The sequence below is a fragment of the Aethina tumida genome, chromosome 4 (assembly GCF_024364675.1).
Source record: "Aethina tumida isolate Nest 87 chromosome 4, icAetTumi1.1, whole genome shotgun sequence".
Classification (NCBI taxonomy): Eukaryota; Metazoa; Arthropoda; class Insecta; order Coleoptera; family Nitidulidae; genus Aethina; species Aethina tumida.
This window is the reverse complement of record NC_065438.1, coordinates 13,641,223-13,666,677: the sequence shown is the minus strand read 5'-3', so window position 1 is coordinate 13,666,677 and position 25,455 is coordinate 13,641,223. Positions and strand designations below refer to the sequence as shown.

Below are 25,455 nucleotides of genomic sequence, written 5' to 3'. Positions count from 1 at the left end.
GAACACTATAGTTTAGATAATTTACCTTTGATCATTGAGGTTTCCGTAGATGGTGGTATGCTTGAAATAGTACTGCTAGGTGGTGATGGTGTTTTTCTTTCTCCTACAACTCGTCCAACGTCATTTGGGAAATTTCTTCCAGTTATTGGTTCCGCAGTTTGATTGCTGAATAATCCAACTAAAAATAGTTCATCATTTAATTTTACATTGTAATTAGTATGTAAGTTATTTGTCGCTGTACTGCGTTCTAAACTTGTATTGGTACAGGAAAAGTCGTTTTAGTCACGTTTTTTAAATGTATGTATTTGTTTACATAGCTTTGCATAATAGAAAACAGTTAGACTTTATAAAAAAATCTTAATGTTATTCAAATAGCTCGTTGAATCTTAAGGTCAATGTTGTTCCAGTAATTAAGATATCGGTAAGTTCTACATTCTTGTTGCAATCACATCAGCTAGTGTCATAGTAAAACTCGAAGAAATGACAAAGTGGTGACGATTTAAAATAACAAAACTATTTGACGATCTTCAATATATAAATAATTATAGATGTTAAAATCCATTATGAACTGACAATGTCTAATTTCAATTTTAATGATAATAATTTTAGATACCATAACATTACATAACATTTGTACACAGCGTAATTACTTTAAAATTACACAATACCAGTCTTAATCTGTTATATATTTTTTTCATTCCTACAACATGTTTTCCTTGAGAAACTAAAAATGTACTAATTTCTACACGAACGATTATACGTAGGATACCAGAAGCAGGCTACATAATGATTCATTTACTTGCACCTGGAATTAGCCAAAGAAAAAATCGATTGATTGTATGTTGGTGAGTCAATGGGAACGAAACTTATTTGTAATGGCAACGATAAATTTTAATTAAAACTAGAATTAAAGTAACCCTGATTTGGACGCTTGATCAAAGGCGTTTTAATTAACTGGTATGAGTACACAAATGGTATGCTCCTGCTATATGGCATTAAAAAAGTAAAATAAGGTAACTAATATGCCTTTTTAGATTTGTCTATATCAATTGCGTAAATTACATATAAGCGTTTTTTGATTTTTTTGTCGAAATGGTAAACAATCACTGGAATAAAACACTAACCTGCTGCGCAGATGGCCACAATTATGGCTGCAGCGATTATACAAATGCACAGTCCCCAACAGAGACATTTGCTTCGAGACTTCTTGTTCCTTTTGTCCATGGTCAAATACAGTTTTTCGCCCCTGAAACAAGTTCAATCAGTTATAAATCTGAAAACATCCTATTGAACATCTTGGGATTCAAATGTGAATCCTGAAGATGTTCCTTTCAATGCTTCAGCGGGGAGACTAAACATCTAAAATCCTTTGGAACTTGGCAAATGTAAATGTTAATGCGCATTAGCAATTTTTTATACCGTCACCCATTCATATCCACCATTACCATTTTTCCCATGGAGTATCGATCATCTCTAGTTGTTGTCTGTATTACGTTCGTTTTGACCTTTCCCATGTTACAATATTTATAACTAAATTACAAATCACTATTGGATTTTTCTTTTCGATTTCTCATAGGCAAATGGGCACGTGCAGCGGTGTGACTCAATACCGTGCACGTTGAAAATTTAATAAATCTTTAATCGGTCCATTGGACTTTGTGGTGGCATTCCTGACATGCCTGTTGCCTCAACGGAATTATCCAAAGACAACAACGAGAGTGAAAGTATTGGGTTCGTAATGTGTTGTTCAGAAGTACAGTTACGAACGGACTAGACCGCTGTTGACAACGGTTCTTAGGAAATCGGATGCATATAGGCAGCTGCAATGTGAAAAAAATAATGCTCGGAGCCGAGTGAATGGTCCAATTCCAATATTAATTTATTCGTTAATTATTATCACACTGGTATTGGAATGTAACAATTATATCACTGGTAAGGATAATAGTTACGTTTAAGTTGTGTTGGACAAAATGAAAACAATAAACTCATAATTAACTAGTAAATCATGTTTTAATGACATCTGGACATTATCTTCAATTACAATTAAATATTAATGAGCACAAGGATCATAAACGTTTGCATTCTACAACATCAGAACTTGTATGCAGCTAATAAAATCCTTGCTAACAATTCAGGATAATATATTATTTACTGTTTTACAATTTAAATATCTGAGCTGAGGAAGAATATTTTTATTTTTATTACCGCTGTGAAAATTACTATTACATAATTTATTGAATTATTCAAACCGACAAATGGTTAATGGTGATTCCAATAAAACACCAATGAGTTTCTACACGTGCTAAGAAAAGGATCCCACAATTTCCTGATCATTATGTACAACAAACTTGAAAGTAAATTCATTGGATATTTTAATGGTTTCGAAGGATTTGACAAGTTGGAAACTAGATATGGGACTCAAGCCAAAATGGCTGCTTGTTCATTATTTGTCATCAATGCAGCCGCATTTATATGCTCCATGTAATGGATAAATTTGAAAGTAATCTCTCAAGCCCATTTATGAATGTACTTCTGGTCTAAAAAAATGGCTAATTGTGTGGCATATGAATGAATGCGGTACCGTGGGTTCTCTAAGGATGTCAACCAATTGGGATAGTCCACGACTCCATCGCCCAGCGACCTTAAGGCCACGCCGTCGCCGTCGTCGATTCCCGAGTTACTGCTGGCGATTGTCTCCGCAAAGGTCACACTGCTTCGACCTTTTCTCGTTCGACTACAATAACAATGGAATTGGATGCAGTGAAAATGACGCATTGGCTTTATTAAATGAGGATGGTATGCGTTTGGTATTTGGATTAATGGCTTCTAATCATGATGGACGAGATGATGAAAGGATGGTGACTGTAGGCGCATCTATCTGAATCTAACGGAACTTACCTTACAGTTAGTGGTTTTAGAAAGAAAAATCTCGTTTCCTTTTGAAACATTCAATTTATCAACACTATTTTCTGGTTTATGTTAGTTTAAACTAACTGAAATGTTAGTACAAATGGTGATATTAAAAATATTTTCAATTTTGTTCTTGTACAGCCTTGAGAAATGCCTAGAATTATTGTTAATTTCCAAACACAATCGCAAGTCTTTTAAATTGGTAATGCGTTATACCCACATGCAGTTGAAACTTGAATATCAATTAGTTAACGTAGGATATCATGATGATAGCGAAAGTTTAAATAATCAGCCGTTATAGGAATTCAAGATGCCGGTCTCACTAGGCACTTCCTGATCAGCGAAAAATGGTCATATTGAGAATACAAATAGCCTTTCTACTTATTTCCATAAATAAAACAACTCAATGGAAAACTTGGATAAAAATCTAGATTCACTTTTACCAAGATGAATTTTAGTTAAATCAAGGATTTCCTGTTTGTAATATCAAAATCATGACCAAGAATTATTTGAATTACACCATTTAATAGTAAGAGAATTGAAATAATTGTGCTCAAGAATACGAATTTGCTTCTCATAATGTGCAATTAGTGAAGATTGAAAGTAACCAATTTTTAAGAGTACGTAAACCACGACCTTGATGAACAAACGCATGTAACTCGTTTCTTTTAATAGATTTTGTGGTTGTACATCTAACATTGTTGAGTTGGTTTTGTAACACTTTTCTTGAATTCCAAGCTCAGGATGTTGTTACCCATGTTACGTTATTTTATTGTTCGTGTTCCCATTATTCTATTATTAAAATCATCCAAGCTGGTGTTTACTTTTTTATGATGGTTTTGCACGTTATTATTTGTGACAATTATATGGTTTCTTATTAACATAATATCGTTTCAATTTAATAAAACCGCAAAGATTACTTGAGAATTCCGTAATTAATAGTTTGAAATTAATTAATGAGACATTTCCAAACGGATGTTGCCTTGAAGGTGTTTCAGCAATTTGCCACAAGTGCATTACAAATTTAATAGAAAATTATATTTTATGTCGTTTAACAGAAATCAATTGTCACGTTTCACCAATTAAAGTTTATTGAGAAAGAACCAAACGTAATTGTTATTGGAAATGAGGGAAACAAGAAATAAGCAACTAATAATATTTCTGCATTGCTCATGTCAATGTTAAAATGTTACAATCGTTAATTTTTTATCAATATTAAGTAATTTACCACAACGTATTTCCTGTGCTGATAAACGTTGGTCGAGAATTTCAGAAAATTTCTCGTATTATACAACAAAATATTGTCTTTGTTAATTACTCGACAGATTTCACAGACATATGTCCAAATAGTAAAACTGAAACATTAACTACCTACATTCAGGTTAACATGACTAGAGTGTGAGACAATTTGTTACACGACCATTGTGCCTGGACAATGTAAAAATGCATTCCTGAGTCAATTAATGAAGAAAGTATAAAAAATGCAACGATTAAATGCTTGAATTTCTTTGAAGGAACTTTTAGTTAATGCTGTTTTACTATTATTGGCTTTCTAAAAAGAGTTATAACTCTTTTAATTTGTTAGAATTAATTACTAAGGTTGTTATTTTATTTGTGATGGCAATAAAGCAGTGAAGATTTTTTTAAAATGTTAAATTTAACACTTTTACTGGTCACTTGACCTTAACTAATCTGAATTTTATAAAAGAATATAATTAATACTGTTTTAAAAACCCAACAACAACTGTAATCAATTAAATTAAGTAAAAAATTATACAACAATGTCATTAAAAATATGTATAATTTTCCATAATAATGAGAGATAATGGTTGTGAGCAATTATTCATAAGTTATAATGTCTACTCATGTAAAATTATTGAATTAACTTCCACACAGGATACAGACGGGTGTGTGAATAACATGGATTTGTAATTTTCGTTGGTTAATTATTACCATTATGAACAATACAGCTACCGAGCTTTAGTTAATAACAACTGTTATCAGAAACTGCAATAGTAAACCCATTTAACACGTTTTATGTAATAACATACCTCATGTATTTCTTGTGTTCGTTGACGGGCACAAAGTATTCATCATAGGGATTACCAGGTTCGTCGTTATCTTTTTTAACTGGTATTCCGGTGGTACCATTAGTACCATTAGTACCGTTGGTCATGATGAATGGACCCGTGACATCTTGGCCCGCTCCAGGTCTCAGGTTAATCAACTCCAAGTTCACAGCCTCCGCCATCGGCTCCTCCGCCGGAGGTTTCGTTGGTGACGACATGTTCAGTTCTGTAATTAATTAAATTTGTAACAATTTTGTTGTGTTACAATAAAGTAGGGGGAGGATTTTACCCGGGTAGTTTTTCTTAAGGTCCCCGTTGTAGGGTTTCTTGTTGTCGAAGGTGCTCTTCCTGTTGTCGTTGTTGGGTTCGTCCTCCTGGAAGGCCGGATTGTCCACGCCAACGACCACGTCTTTACCAGTCGGGGGATCGTCCATGTTGAGATAGTTGGTGGACTTGTAGTTCTTGCTCATCTCCTCCAAGTTGCTGTGATGCTCTAGCGTCTCGTTGATGTTCAGGTTCGCCGTGGACAAATAATGGGGTTCTTTCGACTTAGTAACTTGCACGTCATCAGTTTCGTCGAAATTGATGGGTAGGGTGACTTCGTTCTTGTGGTAGAACTGTTGGGGCTCCTGTTCTTGCGTGGGGGTGGCCATGTGGTGTGTGGCGGTTGTGACTTCTATTTCGTTGTGGGGCAGGGTCGTCTCCAACGATGAGTTGGTCTCGTGACCTGAGTGGGAGTCCTGAGCTGTGTCGCTCCCACCGTAACTACTGTCTGCGTCCATGTCTAGAAAATGAGAATTAATTAATATTTGACACTATTTTTTAAAATAATATTAAAAAACTACATTTATTAGTAACCCCTTTATAATACTAATTAAAATGGGAGACAATTAGGTGATTTTTGGACGGAAACAAGTCTCATTATAATTGGTATCTCGTGGTCTACTGGTTTCGTTTCACCCTGGGTTCCTTCGTGACTACTAAGAAATCGTTTGGTGTAGTTCCTTTCGGCGTTATCTTCAATAAAGCAAATTAATTTATTGTTTGGAACAATGAGGCACACGCCACATTGTCCAGCGTAAAAGACGACCGGACGGTAAATTTCCATATAATCAAGATCGATGTTAATCGAAACGAAAGAGTGCTTGATATTTGTCGATATACATCACACGTAAATAGTTTTCAGAAAGGTATACCGCAATTATACTCGAGATACTCTTCAGGAAACGAACTTTGATTTATTAATGATGCTGATTTCGAATTAGAAAGGGAAGATTCACCTCAACATTTATCTTGAGACTTCTTCATATTGATTATTTTTAATTGTCTTATTCAGGTTATTGGAAAGTGGCCGCCTTATGTTATGCCTTAATTAATTACTTTACTCAACAAATTTTGGGAATTACAACTGTATGTAAATACACTGTACACATTTTTTATTATATTAACCACAGAACAGCTTGCAATTGCATTTGAGGTCGAATTTAATGCAATTACCTCCCGATATCACATGGCCACTTTCCAGTCTTCTTAACAGAGTGTCTTCTTCAGCTTGCACCAAGGTCATCAACTCTTACCATAAGAACCCAAAGAGATATTCATTGTCCATATAAAAACTGCAGTGAAACTAAAATTATGAAGTGAACTTCATACATTAAGTTTTAACGTCTTGCCACATGGCAAAAATTATTCACTCCTTTAATTAATATATAATTTCGTTGTTTGAGCAACCGCCGGTCACATTAATTAAGCAAATTATTCACAATTAGAAAAAAATCCTGAGGCATTTGGAAACAACGTTCAACAATGCTGTACGGCAAAGAATTTTAGCCTGTTAAGGTCGTGTGCTGATATTTTGCAATTTTAATTGCTGCAAGTAGGAAGATTATGAATTTATGCAACATATTGGTCCCACATTCTCTCAGCACACGCAAACTTAGCTGTTCGAAAAAGTAAAACACAAATAGAGTTTTAAACCACTTATGTACAATCTAAACATTTGCATAATTACGTATGAACGTATTTGTATTTAAAATGTAGTTTTTTCTTTGTTTTAATTGTTTAATTTTTAACTACATAAAATTTTCTGAATAAATAATTTGGAATTATTTAACTAGTTTTAAGTGCATTAGAAAGTAACAAAATACATATTTTTTATTTTAACTGTTATTATTTAGTCATTTATTATTATTTTTAATTTTTTAACTTTTTTATAGATATTTTTTAAGATATACTCGAAAAACTATAAAAAATAAAATCAAATTACTGATATTTGTTAACTGTTGATATACTTTTATGTATTTATTAAATACACACGTATGTCACAAAAAATTTCATAATAAAAATTATTTTCAACGTTTATTTATTGTGTTATATAAACATTAAAATCAAAAAAGTTGTTGTGCATATTTAACATATTTATGTTAAAATTACTAAATTAAAATGTACCTGTTAATATACTGAACTGAAAAAAAATATCACATTTTTATATCTATTAATATAAAAAATTCTGTAAAATAAAAAATTTTATATTAGTTAACTTATCTTAAATGGGTTAGAAAGTACAAAAAATACATACATGATTTTTTATTTTATCTGCTGGTAATTTATTTATTTTGAATTTTTGTGTTTTCTGGAGATATTTTTCAAGATTTATTTGAAAAACTATAAACTATAAACGTAAAATGAATTTATTAATATTAAATAAGTTTTAATGATTTTATTTATTTATTAAATATGTAAAAATTCACAGTAAACATTATTTATGACGTTTATTTATAGCATTATGTGAACATTTAAAATCAACAAAATTGTTGTGCATGTTTGACATATTTATGTTAAAATTACTAAATTAAAATGTACATGTTAATATAACATACTGAATTGAAAAAAAAATATCATATTTATTAATAATTTTACAGAATTTTCTTAATAAAAATTTTTAAATTAGTTAACTTGTCAAGATTTATTTGAAAAACTATAAAATTAAAATGAAAAATAAATAATAATAAAATAAATCATTAAAATTTACTAATATTAAATAAGTTTTAATGATTTTATTTATTTATTAAATATGTGTCAGAAAAAAATTCACAGAAGACATTATTTAAGACGTTTATTTATAGTATTATGTAAATATTTAAAATTAACGAAATTGTTGTGCATATTTGACGTATTTATGATAAAATTACTAAAATATAATGTACACTTTGATATACTAAATAGAAAATGTTATAACATTTTTCTATTTATACTTTATTATTAGTTTTACAATTTTGTAGCACAAAATTTTAAGCATAAAAGGTGTCAATATTTTTTAAATTATATACTACAACGAAATTCATTCAATCATTTTTTTGTGTTTTAATTGCTTAATTTTATTGCATAATATTTCCTGAATAAATAATTTTAAATTAGTAAACTAGTTTTAAATGCAGTAGAAAGTAAAAAAAATATTCATTTAATTTCACTCTTTTATCTAGTTATTTATTCATTTAAAAATTATTATTAATATTAAATTTATAAATTTATAATAATTAAGAATTTATTTATTTAATAGAATGATTTTTAGTGAGATAAAGAATAAGAGATTTCCTGAATAAAAAAAATTAAATTAGTTAACTAGTTTTAGAAACATTAGAAAATATATAAAGATACATATTTAATTTTTTTATTTTAACTTATACTTATTTATTCATTTATTATCTTGATGTTTGTGTTTTCACAATTTATTTGAAAAACTAAAAAATTTTATAAAATTTAATCGATGTATTTATGTATTTATTTAAATATATTTATTTATTTAAATAAAAATTTTCACAATAAATATTATTTTCGGCGTTTATTTATTGTAGAGTTTTATATAAATTTAATAAAATTAACAATATTTTTATATATATTTAAGAGACTTTGTTAAAATCATTTAAAACAAAATTTTAAGATACTGAATTGAAAAAATATCAAATTTACATAATTAAAAATTATTAATATTAATTTTCTTATTTTATAAAAACCTATAAAAAAATTAATTTAAAAATTTTAATAGAATTGTGTCTAATGATTTTTTAATGTGACATGTCTAAAATTAACATTACTTCTGACATAAACATAGTTTCAAGATTTTTAAATTATATTTTACAACAAAATTCCTTCACATTTTCGTTTTAATTGTTTAATTGTAAACTACATGAATTTTTCAGAATAAATAATTTTAAATTATTTAACTGGTTTTAAATTCATTAGAAATTGCAAATATAGTTGAGTTTTTATTGTATTTGGAAAACCATTTATTAACTTGATAAAAATTCTTCAAGTTTTAATTGTTTAATTTTAAATTGCGCAGTATTTCCTGAATAAATGAATTTAAATTAGTTAACTAGTTTTAGAAGCATTAGAAAATATAAAAAGATACATATTTTATTTTATGTGGTACTTATTTATTCATTTATTATCTTGATTTTGGTATTTTATGAAGACATTTTTCAAGATTTATTTGAAAAATTAAATTATTAGATACCTATCAGTATGAGATGAATTGAATATATTATCACATATATATAAATTATTATTTATAATTTTACAATTTCATAATAATATCAATAAAAAATTTAATTTAAAATTTTTATTATATTTTTTTCTTAACAAAAAAGTTAATATTTCTAAATAAATTTTGTATTTTAAGATTCATTAATCTCTAAAATTAACATTCTTTAGTATAAAAAGTTTAGGAGTAAAATTCCTTAGATTTTAAAGAATTTAAATTTATAATTATTGGACTCTAAAGTAAAAATGGAAGTACAGGTTTCATGGCCTTTCTGTGGAAAACCACAATTACAAGTTTTTTAAGAATTTAAAATATTTATGTTTGTTTTGTATTAAACTATAAATGACAGTACAGTAATTTCTGTGGAAAACTATAATTTCGACACTTAATAATTTCACAGGAAACTGAACATTTTAATTTATTCAAAACACAGTTCATATCTTCCGATATTAAACCCGGTACGTGGCATCACACTCTCACTATTCCTCTTTCAAACTACCGACAATAGTGAATTTTATTATGCAGCCGTACTGCCGGTTTCAATCAGAAAACAAGTAAAAATCCCCTAATTTGAATATTACACTTTCTACTTCAATTAAAAATCAATCGAATCACGCTACTGCATTATTTAATAAACATTTTATGACCAGCAACAAAAATCAACACAAAAACCGTCATTAAAATACGATAAATTACAAAGATCAGTGAGGTCGTACCCCCCGGTCGTTACTTTTACCTCGCACGACGTATCATTTAATTTAATTATACTTAATTATAAACGAACGATGTTTTACGATTGAACACCTAATAATCGATGAATACAGCCGCATCTTGTCAGTTTTAGAAATTCGGAGGAATTTTATCGGAGTGGAGAACGGACTGCACGCAGTTCTGTAACCCAATTATGTCTGCAGTTTTCGTTTCTCTCTTCCGATGATTAAAAGGTGAACATAACTCATTTCGTTACAATAATAAATCGATACGTGATCGTAAATGAGACTCGCGTATTAAAAACTGATAAAAAAATAATTTGTTGTCGAGTAGATGTAATGTTACTGTTTTAATTTTAGATGGATTAATCAACGTCCTCAGTACATGCATAAAAAATTGATTTAATAATGCCATACTGGAAATAATTGACTCTATTGCGAATTCAAGGTTCTTCTTATTTTAAAAATGTGACCATTGTTGTATTAAATGTGATTTAGAAAGCAACAGTTAAAAGATTAATGACTGATCACATACAAACTAATTGGAATAAATTGATCGATAAAAATTAATTAACGTTTCAATAAGGCAGCACATCGGATTTTTTAAAATTAATTAAACATCCCGGGTACACAAATTTCGGTTTAATTGTTTATTAATTTGACAAACATTTGTGCTGCATTCTGGTTTACTTTTTACGGTGACCTAGAACAATTAAGATTTATAGTAAAATTTGAATATCAATAAGCCATATGTTTTCTGTTATTTTATGACAAAATCTGTTGTTAACTCTCTATTTTCTAATTATGTTTCCGCTTTTGATTGGGATGTTTGAGTTATATTATAGGATTAAAATGTGTTGAAATGAAAGGCACTTTTACTGGAACAATTATTATTTATTGATTTAAATGTGACAAAACAACTAAAACAAATTTCTAAACGTCGACAGAAAAAGTAAAAAATAACAATAAATACTTTCATGTGTCGTTAAAGCTGTGACCATTTAAGGTTTCCATTTTATTTATTATTAAAATACTCCATTAACCTTCGTAAAAATTAATGTCTTAAATATAAGCAGTTTAATTTTGTCATCCTCTGAAGTAATTTTTAAATCTACGTCACTGATTTTCAATGCAAAAACCAGACGAACACACACACAACTTAATTCACGCCTAGACTGATGAGTATGACGTCACGTGTGAGCATATAATGGTGGCGGTTACATTACAGCACACGTCCACTCTACCTGCTCAATGTTTTAGCACTCGTACGTGCCTAACCGATGTTTTCCTGCCGAGTCTCTTTGTTTTTGTTTGTACATAAATCCTCTTTTGCTATAAAACGTCAAAAAATACTCGCAGGAATTTTTTAACTGAAAGAAATTAATTTTTTTGTTCGGAGGAATAAGCGACGACTAGTCTTGGGGTTTCAGTCTTGATCCAGCGTTCAATCCCAAATTGGTTGTCTTTTGATGTTACAAGTATTTCTAGACTGGGGAGAGAAAAACTGATTTGAGTCTGCTTCTCAATTTTTTTTTCCAGTTAATTCATTTATATAAATAATATAAAAAGGATGTTGGTGATTATTTATTTTGCTTATATTAAAATCCTAATTTTAAATTCACAAATATTCACACAAAAATTGTCAAACAAAAATTACAACTTTTCAAATAAATTATTGATGGTTAAGATTTGACAACAATAATCAATTGCGATTAATACTATTTTAATTTAATATTTCGAAAAGTTGAAAATATTTAGAATCTTGAAATTTTAGGGAGATATTTATTTGAGGTAAAAGATTATTTTAGGTATACTGTCTGAAAGTTTCACATAAAATTTGTGATGGTTAAGATATGACAACAATAAGTTTGTCAAATATCATAAAATAGTTAATTATAATAAATACTATTTTAATTTTTATTTTAATATTTCGATAACTATCAGAAGATAAATTAAAATATCATTAATTAAAAAATTGAAATTTTAGGGAGATATTTATTTGAGGTAATAAATCATATTTTAACATATTGTCTGAAGAAAATTTCATAATTGAATATGAATATAAAATGTCGGAAAAATCATATTTTCGATATGTTTTCTTAAATTTTGAGATAGTTAATATTATCGCCTATAAAACAAAAAGGAAGATACGGATAATTCATATTGTTTCACACAAAAATTGTGATATTTTCAAATAAATGACAACAATAAGTTTGTCAAATATTATATTTAGCAAATTTAAAATTGTCAATTATGATAAACATTATTTTAATTTTTAATTTAAAATTTCGAAAACTATCAGGAACATCGTTATATCTCAAGTAAAGATAGATAAATTAAAATATCACTATTTAAAAAGTTGTAAATATTTATTATCTTGAAATTTTAGGGAGATATTTATTTGAGGTAAAATCTTATATCAGGTATATTGTCTGAAAAAATATAGATAATTGAAATTGAATATAAAATGTCTGAAAAATCAAATTTTTGATATTTTTTGTTAAATTTCGAGATAGTTAATATTGTCGTCCATGGAACAAAAAGGATGATACTGATTATTCATTTTGTTTTACACAAAAATTGTGATATAATATCCAATTTTAAAATAAATTATTAAAGGTTAAGATATGACAACTATAAGTTTGTCAAATATCATATTTAGCAAATTTGAAATAGTGAATTATGACAAAGACTTTAAATTTTTAATTTAATATTTCGAAAACTATCAGAAACATCGTCATATCTCAAGTAATGATAAATTAAAATATCATTAATTAAAAAATTGTAAATATTTATTATCTCGAAATTTTAGGAAGATATTTATTTGAGGTAAAACCTCATATTAGGTATATTGTCTGAAGAAAGTTCCATAATTGAAATTGAATATAAAATGTCTGAAGAAACAAATTTTTTATATTTTTTGTTAAATTTCGAGATAGTTAATATTATCGTCCATGAAACAAAAAAGATTATACTGATAATTCATTTGTTTCACACAAAAATTGTGATATAATAACCAATTTTCAAACAAATTATCAATGGTTAAGATATGACAACAAAAAGTTTGTTAAATATCATATATAGTAAATTTGAAATAGTGAATTATGATAAACACTATTTTAATTTTTAATTTAATATTTCGAAAACTATCACAAACATCGTCATATCTTAAGTAAAGATAAATTAAAATATCATTAATTAAAAAATTGTAAATATTTATTATCTCGAAATTTTAGCGAGATATTTATTTGAGGTAAAACCTCATTTTAGGTATATTGTTTGAAGAAAGTTCCATAATTGAAATTGAATATAAGATGTCGAAAAAATCAAATTTTCGATATGTTTTCTTAAATTTTGAGATAGTTAATATTGTCGTCTATGAAACAAAAAGAACGATAACGATTCATTTTGTTTCACACAAAAATTGTGATATAATAACCAATTTTCAAACAAATTATCAATGGTTAAGATATGAAGTTTGTCACATATCATATTTAGCAAATTTGAAGTAGTGAATTATGACAAACATTATTTTAATTTTTAATTTAATATTTCGAAAACTATCAGAAACATCATCATATTTCAAGTAAAGATAAATGAAAATATTATTCATTAAAAAGTTCTATTATCTTGAAATTTTAAGGAGATATTTTTTAATTGAAATAGCTGTTACATTATTTCGAAATCTGCTAAAAGTTAGTCACTGATATTTCAGAAAATATCCATATATAATATGGAAATACTTGTCAATGACAACCCATTTGGGCCACTCTGTACAGTAAGTCAGACTAGATGATGCAAATTTAGTAAAATTGTACAACACCATGATGTAATATTAAAGAAAATAATCACTGTTTAGTTTATTACCATAAAACACCCATAAAGCCCACCAGAACTGCAGCTGACTTTTAACTTCATCGCAAACAAAAATGGGTTCAGTGGTCTATGATATCGGGTGGTAATTTATTCGAAAAATGCAAAAATCCCATTTAGAAACTGTTTGCTGTGCCCACATACTGTCAATTAGTTTAGTCGTTCTAAAACCGTATGTAAATTATTTTTCGTAACGTGTCACAAGGACGTGTTCTTGCTCCAATTAGATATATTTAGGTACCATTGGCGAATTTCCTTATTACCCCATCAAGAACACACAAAAATATTCGTTAATTAATTTTTCAAAACTATCTTACCGACTTGCACATGAGTTTGGTCCGTGACATTTACCTGAAATAAAAACAAATATTGTTTTAATATGCGTAAACTTTGCAAGTAAAACATTGCTCAATGTGTACCCAAGAAACAGGTTAATTAAACATTTAACGACTCTTATGCTAATGTGGCGGCTCAGTTATTAAAATTCCTATTACGTTATTCTATAATATTTATTTTTCTACGCCACTGCCTTCTAGGTAAAACAATAAGACGAGTCTTTTAATTACCGTACGTAAAAAATTAAAATCCCAGCCGTCTTTGAACTACGCTTCGTGATCCGCACGTTCATTGTTTGGGGCGACTTCCGTCATTTTGAAAAAGGTTCACATGAACTTGAACCGAGACGTGTTATTTAGACACTAATGTTGGCTGTGACATAACGCAAATAAGTTGCTTTGATGTGAATTTATCGGGAGAAATTTGCGAATATTTTGCAGGTTCGTGCAACCTAGAACCTAAAAACTGCATTCGCCAGTAGGTCACAGTTGAAATTGGCAACGTTTAACCTTATAAATAATGAATGAGTTGATAAACCAGTTAGAACCATCTTGAATCCACACACGTGCATTATTGTTTATTTACTTTCTTCAATAAACAAATGAATCCTTGCGGTCTAACATTTATTATTAAACCGGATTGACTTTAAAACATGTTTAATACGAAGTCGTACCATCAATAGCGTTTGGTACAGCACCAGACAATAAGATTTTTATCGGTTGAAAGATCAGCAATTATATGTGAGTTAATAATACTTGTGTCTCAGTATCTTGATACAGATAAAGCTTAATTGGTTGCCTCAGGTAACAGTGATCTAGTTTTCAACTCTTACTTACTTACAGTACCACACGTGAGGCCAATAAAAAGGAACAATTTCAGCTCCTTTATGATTAAGCAACTGAGAGGACCAAGTCTGGCCACCAAAGTCGAAATCAATTAAACCCAATTGAGCTAGACAATAGATGAAATCAAAAGGTAACAACAGAGTCAAGTTGGGCAAATGTGCTCGCCCGCAGCTTTGGAGAATCGAAAATGTTAATTGTGACCCATTCAGAGCTGCCATCAAGTGTATGGTCAGAGACAAAAGCACAGGTGAATAAAAAAAAACAATGTACCAAAATCGAGGTCAAGATCAGTTGAGAGTCGAACTCATTGATAATAATTTATGGTCGATTATGGGCACAAATTCACCGCTTTCGTTCGAAAAATGGTACGAATGGGTTAATGGTCTAATTAGTTGTAATGGTGCAAATTTGTTGTGATGGGATTAGCGTTCGAGATCTTTGTTAAAAATGGAAAAATATGTTTGTTGTGTTACTTTCGAATGTAATTGGCAATTTTACTTATAATTTACTTAAATTAACCAATCCGTTCCAATAAAATCAACGATGGAAAATGTAATATTAAATCAGTATTCTTCAAAAACGTAATTTTAGTTTTGACGAATTAAAAAAAAGCTTTAAAACCTGAAGACTGAAGTAAAAAAAACTAATTATTTCAGTTTTTTTTTAAAAATAACAAGATAAAATGAAATTTATAAGAATGAATTAATGGTCTAATTAGTTGTTAAAACGATGCAGATTTATTGTAATGGGATTAACGTTCAAGATCTTTGTTAAAAATGGAAAAATATGTTTGTTATGGCACTTTCGAATGTAATTGGAAGTTTTATTTATAATTTACTTAAATTAATCAATCCGTTCCAATAAAATCAACAATGGAAAATATAGAAAATGTAAAATTAAATTGGTATCTTCAAAAATGTAAATTTTAGTTCTGACCCATTAAGGACACAGATGGTCTAATTATTTGTTAGAACGATGCAAATTTGTTGTGTTGGGATTAACGTTCAAGATTTTTGTTAAAAATGGAAAAATATGTTTGTTATGGTACTTTCGAATGAAATTGGAAATTTTATTTATAATTTACTTAAATTAATTTGTCTGTTCCAATGAAATCAACAATGGAAAATATAGAAAATCTAAAATTAAATTTGTAATCTTCAAAAATGTAAATTTTAGTTTTGACCAATTAAAAAAAGCTTTAAAACTTGAGAACAAAGATAAATTATTTCAGTTTTTCAAAAAAATAACAAGATAAAATGAAATTTATAAGAATGAATTAATGTTCTAATTAGTTGTGAGAACGATACAAATTTTTTGTGATGGGATTAACGTTCAAGATCTTTGTTAAAAATGGAAAAATATGTTTGTTATGGTACTTTCGAATGTAATTGGAAATTTTATTTATAATTTACTTAAATTAATTAGTCTGTTCCAATAAAATCAACAATGGAAAATATAGAAAATGAAAAATTAAATTTGTAATCTTCAAAAATTTAAATTTTAGTTTTGATCAATTAAAAAAAAACTTGAAGTCAAAGATAAATTATGTCAGTTTTTAAAAAATAACAAGATAAAATGAAAAATGATAAAAATGGATTAATTAGTTGTTATAACTATGTAAAATTTATTGTGATGGGATTAACTTTCGAAATCTTTGTTAAAAATGAAAAAATGTTTATTGAGTTACTTTCGAATGTAACTGGCAATTTTATTTATAATTTACTTAAATTAATCAAACTATTCCAATAAAATCAGCGATAGAAAATATAAAATTAAATCTGTAATCTATACAATTCTTTATTTTAGTTGCGACCAATTTAAATAAAAGCTTCAAAACCTGAGAACAAGAGTGCAAAAAATTAATTATCTCAGTTTAAAAAAAAATTAACAAGATAAAAGTTTAAAAAACTCATAGTAATAAATAAAATAAATTAGCATGCATATTAGTAAATATATTTTAGTGTCAAAAGAATTTAAGTCAGTATCTGATTAAAATAAAATATATGTTTTTTTTATAGCAATAATTAAATCTAGTTAAAAATATAAAAATTCTTAGTAACAAAGTGCTTATTCATGAAGTAAGGAACTGAAGTATTCTCAGTATTCTAACAATAACCGCATATTTCTGCCGAAGGATAACAACGAGTGTACAAAACAAAGCGTAAACCAGCAATTTTCCGCGCAAAATTTCCAATTTTCCCTCGAGTTCTCCACGTCCAAAACACACGTGCCGGGAAAAAAACTAACGGAAAAAGCCGGGACAAATTGCAGCGGTTTGGGTCGCAAAAATCGTGGCGGATTCCGTCGACTTTTACTCGGTCCGGTTTCGTGTCGGCGAAAGAAAGGAAGAACGGTCCGAAAGGAAAGAAAGAGGAGCGACGCGAGGAAACAAAAAGACGACGACGGTTTCGGTATTTGTGTTTCGGGGTTGGCACGGGCGTGAGACGATACGAACCGTCTGGCTTCGACCGCCTCGAGCGCCAACAGGTGAAACTGCACTTGAGAACCGCCGGCCGAAGCTTCCATTCGACGCACACCGAACGATTTTTTCGAAAATTCTGACAGTTCATTAATTCAATTTTCCTGATTGCACATACTGGATGATCTATTTAAGATGGTCACCCCAATTTTTTATTTATAATGAATAACAGCCTTAAAAACCCAAACAGTTTTCCCATTAATGGGAAAAACTGAATAGGCTATTTTTTATATAAAAAATAAGATCCTCATTGAATTACACATATAAATTTTTTTAAAATGGAAATAAATTTTATAAAAAATATTGCAGATTCTTGACTGCACATGCAGTATGGCCTATATAAACTAAATTTCCTTTTTAAGTTTTATATTTATAATGAATAACTTAAAACATAAACAATAAAAAGAAAAATTGATTAAGCCATTTTTTTATAAAATGTTTTATATTTATAATGAGTAACTGCTTAAAAACTAGACGACAAAAAGCTCTATACATGATAATCGGTTGTATATCACCAGACAATAGTATATTTTATCATTTTTACAGTCTAAAAATGAGGAAAAATTGAAAAATAAATAAGTTCTTCATTGAATTTACATATCTTTAAAGTGGATATATATAGAATTTTATAAAAAATGTGACTAATTTCTGATGATACATACTGTGCGGTCTATTTAAGATGCACATCCCTTTAAGTTTTATATTTAAAAAGTGGACTAAAAAAATCTTCATAAATGACAATCGATTGTACATCATCATTCAGAAGTATATTTTATCATTTTTACAGTCAAAAATGAGAAAAATTGAAAAATAAATAATTTCATTGAATTTACATGTCTTGAAAATGGATATATACAAAATTTTATAAAAAATGTGACATATTGCTAATGGTACATACAGTGTGGTTTATTTAAGATGCACATCCCTTTAATTTTTATATTTATAATGAATAACTGCTCAAAAGATGGACTAAAAAAACTTCATAAATGATATTCGATTGTACATCATCATACAGATGTATATTTTATCACTTTTACAGTCTAAAATGAGAAAAATTGAAAAATAAATAAGTTCATTGAATTTACATGTCTTTAAAATGGATATATACAAAATTTTATAAAAAATGTGACATATTCCTGATCGTACATACAGTGTGGTCTATTTAAGATGTACATCCCTTCAATTTTTATATTTATAATGAATAACTGCTTAAAAGGTGGACTGAAAAAAAACTTCATAAATGATAATCGATTGTACATCATCATACTGATGTATATTTTATCATTTTTACAGTCTAAAATGAGAAAAATTGAAAAATAAATAAGTTCATTGAATTTACATGTCTTTAAAATGGATATATACAAAATTTTATAAAAAATGTGACATATTCCTGATGGTACATACAGTGTGGTCTATTTAAGATGCACATCCCTTCAATTTTTATATTTATAATGAATAACTGCTTAAAAGGTGGACTGAAAAAAAACTTCATAAATGATAATCGATTGTACATCATCATACTGATGTATATTTTATCATTTTTACAGTCTAAAATGAGAAAAATTGAAAAATAAATAAGTTCATTGAATTTACATGTCTTTAAAATGGATATATACAAAATTTTATAAAAAATGTGACATATTCCTGATGGTACATACAGTGTGGTTTATTTAAGATGAACATCCCTTTAATTTATATAATTATAATGACTAACTGCTTAAAAGGTGGACTGAAAAAAAACTTCATAAATGATAATCGATTGTACATCATCATACTGATGTATATTTTATCATTTTTACAGTCTAAAATGAGAAAAATTGAAAAATAAATAAGTTCATTGAATTTACATGTCTTTAAAATGGATATATACAAAATTTGATAAAAAATGTGACATATTCCTGATGGTACATACAGTGTGGTTTATTTAAGATGCACATCCCTTTAATTTTTATATTTATAATGACTAACCGCTTAAAAAGTGGACTAAAAAAACTTCATAAATGATAATCGATTGTACATCATCATTCAGAAGTATATTTTATCATTTTTACAGTCTAAAATGAGAAAAATTGAAAAATAAATAAGTTCTTCATTGAATTTAGATGCCTTTAAAGTGGATATATACCAACTTTTATGAAAAATGTGGCATATTACTGATGGTACACACAGTGTGGCCTATTTAAGATGTACATCGCTTTATGCTTTTTATTTATAATGAAGAACAGCTTATATAATAGACATATGAAGTATATTTTATAATTTTTATAGTCAAAAAATAAGAAAGAATCAAATTTTTTATATAAAAATTGTAAAAAAATTGTCGATTGAAAAAAATAATCGAAGTGAACTTTGTTTTCATAAATAATGTCATGAATTTTTGTTAATTAACAAACATTTTTGTTAACATGAATGACAAAAATTAGTAGTATTTATTAATCATTTTGCATCAAGTGAAATTTCTAACACAATGAGGCCGATAAAAGGCCTAAAAAATTTGATCATATCGTTCATTCATTCATAAAACGATTATCAATTCAATTGTAATGACTAAGGTGGAAGAAAACTACAAACAATGGTGAATCAAATCTGATCTAATCGTATATTTAACAATGTAGTTGGTATTTTTTGAACGTTTTCGTTCTAGTCTTTAATTTCTAGAAAATTTTTCCGTGTGCGTCCTTACCGATTGATGGACGTTTTATCTGACCTGTCCGTTCCATCTGAGGCAGCACAAAAAACTGACCTACCTGATAGATGTTTTTTTGTAATAGCATTATGTTTGAGAATGTAGGAATTTGTTGACTTTTATAATAATAGGGCAAGAAAAATTTTTTATATAATATTAAAAAAAAAAACTAAATTTTTTATGAAATATATAAGAAATACATATCATTTATTTTGAAATAGTTATGAAAAATTGTTAAATTAATTTATTTTTTGCAACAGAATTGAATTAATTTCCTGTTGCTTCAGATTGATCACGTAATAACGACTCAATATTTTGATAATTATATAAGCAAATTGTTGGCCCATATCTAATTAGAAACATAAACTATTTAATTCCATCATGAAGTGTTTCATCAACAGAATAAATATTTCTTTGTCAAGCTCATTATTTACTATTTTAAGATAATATAATATAATATTTTACTGTTTAAAGATTAGATATGAAGTTGATTTGACACCAATCAGTGTTGACTCTCTAAGACTTTGTATTGCTTCTTTAACAAAGTAACAAATACATAATGTAAATCTTATTATTACCATTCACATTGTTGGATATTTAATACAATCCAATTGAAATTTAAACCTCTTTAAACACTTGAAGTGTAAATTTCAGCTTACCACAGAAAGTAAACTTTCAGGCTGTTAATATGTAACAATTGCTTTTAGAGAAATGACTGGCAAAATTTTATTAACATTACATTGACAATTAAAAGTTCACTGCTAAAAGAACACTTATTACCATGTTTTTCATAGATAAAATTTCTTTTCTAATGTCAAATATTTAATTAGCAATTGATGGAGTTTTCATAGAAAGCAAAAATTTGCTGTTAATGTTAAAATTGAAAATGATTATTGATGAAATTTGAATACTGATACTCAATACACAAAAATTTCACTTAACCCCATATTGAAAACTGGCCAAAAATTAGTAGATTTAATCTAGTAAACTGCTTTGAATAAATCTAAAATTTAATTGACTACTGATGAAACTGAAAAAAATGATCTTTATAATTTTTCAGCAGTCAAAATATTACTTAACTGTGGGATTAAAAATTGGCCAAAGACGAAGTAGACTTATCTAGCGAACGAACTAAGTACAAAGTAACAAATACAGTCTGAAAACGCATTTGCGAGGCAAATCCGGTCTGTATGGCGTACGTGTGTTTGGTTCGGTTCGGTCTTCGAGGTCTGGTATCGCCGTGGTGTCCGGAGACCGTTAACCTCGCAACCAGCAGACTATTGCTATCGTAAAACGTAAGCGTTCGCAACAATAAACCTCGTGGGCGGGTGTGCAATTATTCTTTCGGTGTCTTGTTACCGACCACTTGCCGTCGATGGTGATTTTCAAGAAGGTCTCACAGACCCACCGATAAATTGCATGCTGCAGGAGCGAACGTTATCGAATTATAGAATCGATTATTCTGATTGTTTTGCTGGTTGTGTGCGTTTCTTTTATTTTGCTTGTGGATTTAATCTGGGGTGGAGGATGATTGGCTGGGGAGCTTATTGAATTCATGCTTTCCATTTAAAATATTGATAAAATTACTAGTAAACTAACAAAATGCGTCACTTAGCTTCAGATATTTGAATAAATTTAATAGATTTTAAGCCGAGAATTTGTTGATGTAAAAAATTTGAAACAATTATAATAAATAAATTATTTTAAAAAGAAATATGACAATTTTTACAAAAGATGTTAAGATAAAAAATAGAATAGATATATAAAAATAATTTTGGATTGTAAACTTTTCAGAATTTTATAAATTATACGATCTACCTCAGAAAATTTGACATTCAAATGGTCATATATTTGCTTATATATAATTTTTAGTAAAATTAAAATAAAAAAAATATTATTTTTCAATAATTCCTTTAAAAAATAATAAAAAAAACGAAAAACTAGAATATGTATTAATATTTATGTTATTTTGCCTTAACATTTTGAAATTTATAATTTTAAGATAAAAATTAAAATAATAATAAAAAATAGAACAAAGAAATAAAATCTACGACAGTATTTACAGAAAATTATTTTTTACAATTAAATATTTGTTAATTTTTAATAATTCTTCCTTAAAAATACATAACAAAAATCTAGAATATGTATAAAAAATTAAGTTATTTTGTTTTAACATTTTGAAACCTATAATTTTGAGAAACATAAATAAAAAATAATTTTAGATTATATATTTTTCAGTAAATTTATAAATTATACAAACTTACGAGATAATTTACAGAAAATGTATAACATAACAAAAAATTACATTAAAAATACAAAAAATTAGATTTATTTATTTTATATTTTAACATCTATAATCTTAGAAAGAAAAAAAAAGAATAAATAAAAATAATTTTTCATTATATATTTTTCAGAATTTTATAAATTATGCAATCTATGAGGATATTTACAGAAAATGTAATTTTAATATTCAAATGGCCACATATTTGTTCATTTAGAATTTTCAGTAAAATCAATATTAAATAAGTAATTAAAAATTTTCAATAACTATTCCTTAAAAATACATAACAAAAACTAAAATATGTATCAAAATTTAAGTTGTTTTGTTTTAATATTTTAAAATCTATAATTTTAAGAAAAAAATAAGAATAGGTAAATAAAAAATAATTTTTCATTATATATTTTTGAAAATTTTATAAATTATACAATCTACGACTGTATTTATAGAAAAATTTTAACATTCAATATTTGTTCATCTAGAATTTTTAATAAAATCAATATTAAACAAGTAATTAAAAATTTTCAATAATTTTTTCTTAAAAACACATATCAAAAAACTGGAATATGTATTATAATTTAAATTATTTTGTTTTAATATTTTAAAATCTATAATTTTGAGACAATAAAATTAGAATAGACAAATAAAATATAATTTTTGATTATTGACAAAAAAATTAGAATAAGTAAATAAAAAATAATTTTCCATTATTTTTTTTTCCAAAATTTATAAATAATAATAATAATGTAATTTCAACATTCAAATGACCACATATTTGTTTATATAGAATATTCAGTAAAATTAATATTAACAAGTAATAATTCTTCCTTAAAACACGTAAAAAACAGAATATGTACTAAAATTTAATTATTTTGTTTTTTATAATACGAAATCTATAATTATAAGACAAAAACTTAAAATAGGCAAATAAAAAATAATTTTCGATTATATATGTTTTAGAAATTTATAAATTATACAATCTACGATTGCATTTATAGAGAATATAAATGTAACATTCAAATGGTCACGTATCTGTTCATCTAGAATTTTCAGTAAAATCAATAATAAACAAGTAATTAAAAAAATTCAATAATCCTTCCTTAAAAACAAATATCAAAAAACTAGACTATGGATTAAAATTTAAATTACTTTGTGTAACACATTTGTATTTACAATTTTTAGTAAAATAAATAAATTAAAAGTACAACATATATTAATTTTCAATAATTCTTCCTTAAAAATATGTAAAAAGAGTTTTAATATTTTTAACATTTTGAAATCTACAATTTTAAGATGAAATTAGTTGAAAGGGCAAATAAAAAATAATTTCTAATATATATATTTTTCAGAAATTTATAAATTTTGCAGTCTACAATATATTAATACATAGAAAATATAATTTTAACATTCAAATACTTAAGTGGCCACATATTTATTGATCTATATCTATATATCTATAGATTTAGTGAAATAAACATATAAATATATAATAAAAATATTGTTTAAAAACGCAATTAAAATACATATTAAAATTTAATTGAATTTTATAATTTAAAAATAAAAAAATTAATTATATATTTTTTAGAAAATTATAAATTTTATTATATTCAGTGGTAATTATTTCCCGTGACAAAAAGCATTTTGATTACTATGATTTTAAGCTGAATAACTGTACACAAAATGTAATTTTGCCACAAGTTTGCACATAATTAATTGTCATTTTCAAACAATTAATAAAGTTGCATTTAAAATGATTAATTTGTGTTGAACAGTGTGAAATATTGTGAAAGAAGTTTCTAAGTAAATATTTCGTAACACAATTATTAAAAATGCAAATTCCTATCCTTGTTAAAACTGCCACTTTCTATGTTTATTTATCCATCCCAACAATTAATTATCCATTTTAATTATTGTCCGATCACATATTTAAAACAACACAATGGTTTCGCGCGTATAATTAATTAAAAAAAACTGAATAATATTTGTCGAAATACTTCGAACAAACTGGAGCAATAACAGTAAAACAGTGAAAGGTTATTTTAATAGAACGTATGGTACAAGTTACTCATACTTTCGCTATAATATTATGTGCCAAGTAATGTATAAAATATTCAAAACAAAATTTTAACTGAACCACGAAATATCGGTACTGTTTTGTCTGAATTTAACAGTTAACAGAGTACTAGGTTAGTCCGTGAGATTTGGGACTGTCCCACATGTGCGAATGTGGCAAATTCTTGTTGCTGTTTAATGAGAAGGATTGTTAAACCATTTCGGAATTCTTTTTTAATGAACACAACAAAAGGTAATGATTAATGTGAGATACATTTTTGTTTAATAACTTTTGTTAATCAAGAAAAAATGTTGTCGAACTTTATGGACTAACTGAAGATAATAAAGTCTTCATACAATAAAATTGGTTTTTCTAAAGTGTGGAATGTTTTATTAGTAAGAAAACTCATTCCTTGATCTTTTGAACAATGCAGTTGATCTTTAACCTGTGAAAAAATCCAATAAACAACCTATTTTCATTGATTAAATATGCGAAAACCGGTGCAAAAAATTCGAAGACCGCTTCACTTAAATGTAACCTTAAGGCGCTGACAACAAATCATTGTGAACAGTCCTTGTGTTCGTAAATACGCTGACCTGGTTCTAAAAATATAAAATGATACCAATATAATAAACATTTGAGAAATTTTAATGAACGATTAGCAACAATGGTA

At 27.1% G+C, this 25,455-nt stretch overlaps 1 protein-coding gene across 1 annotated transcript in view; it reads right to left on the bottom strand.

Annotated features, from left to right (window-relative positions):
- LOC109596010 (cardiomyopathy-associated protein 5-like) overlaps nt 1-25,455 on the bottom strand; it is a 79,642-nt gene that overhangs the window by 6,941 nt on the left and 47,246 nt on the right. The window contains exons 3-6 of the mRNA XM_020011461.2: nt 5,269-5,763; nt 4,962-5,205; nt 1,125-1,246; nt 26-178 (exon numbers count right to left, since the gene is read on the bottom strand). Of these exons, the coding sequence (XP_019867020.2) occupies nt 26-178; nt 1,125-1,246; nt 4,962-5,205; nt 5,269-5,761 (1,012 nt within the window). The 5' untranslated portion in view covers nt 5,762-5,763. The remainder of the gene's footprint in view (nt 1-25; nt 179-1,124; nt 1,247-4,961; nt 5,206-5,268; nt 5,764-25,455) is intronic.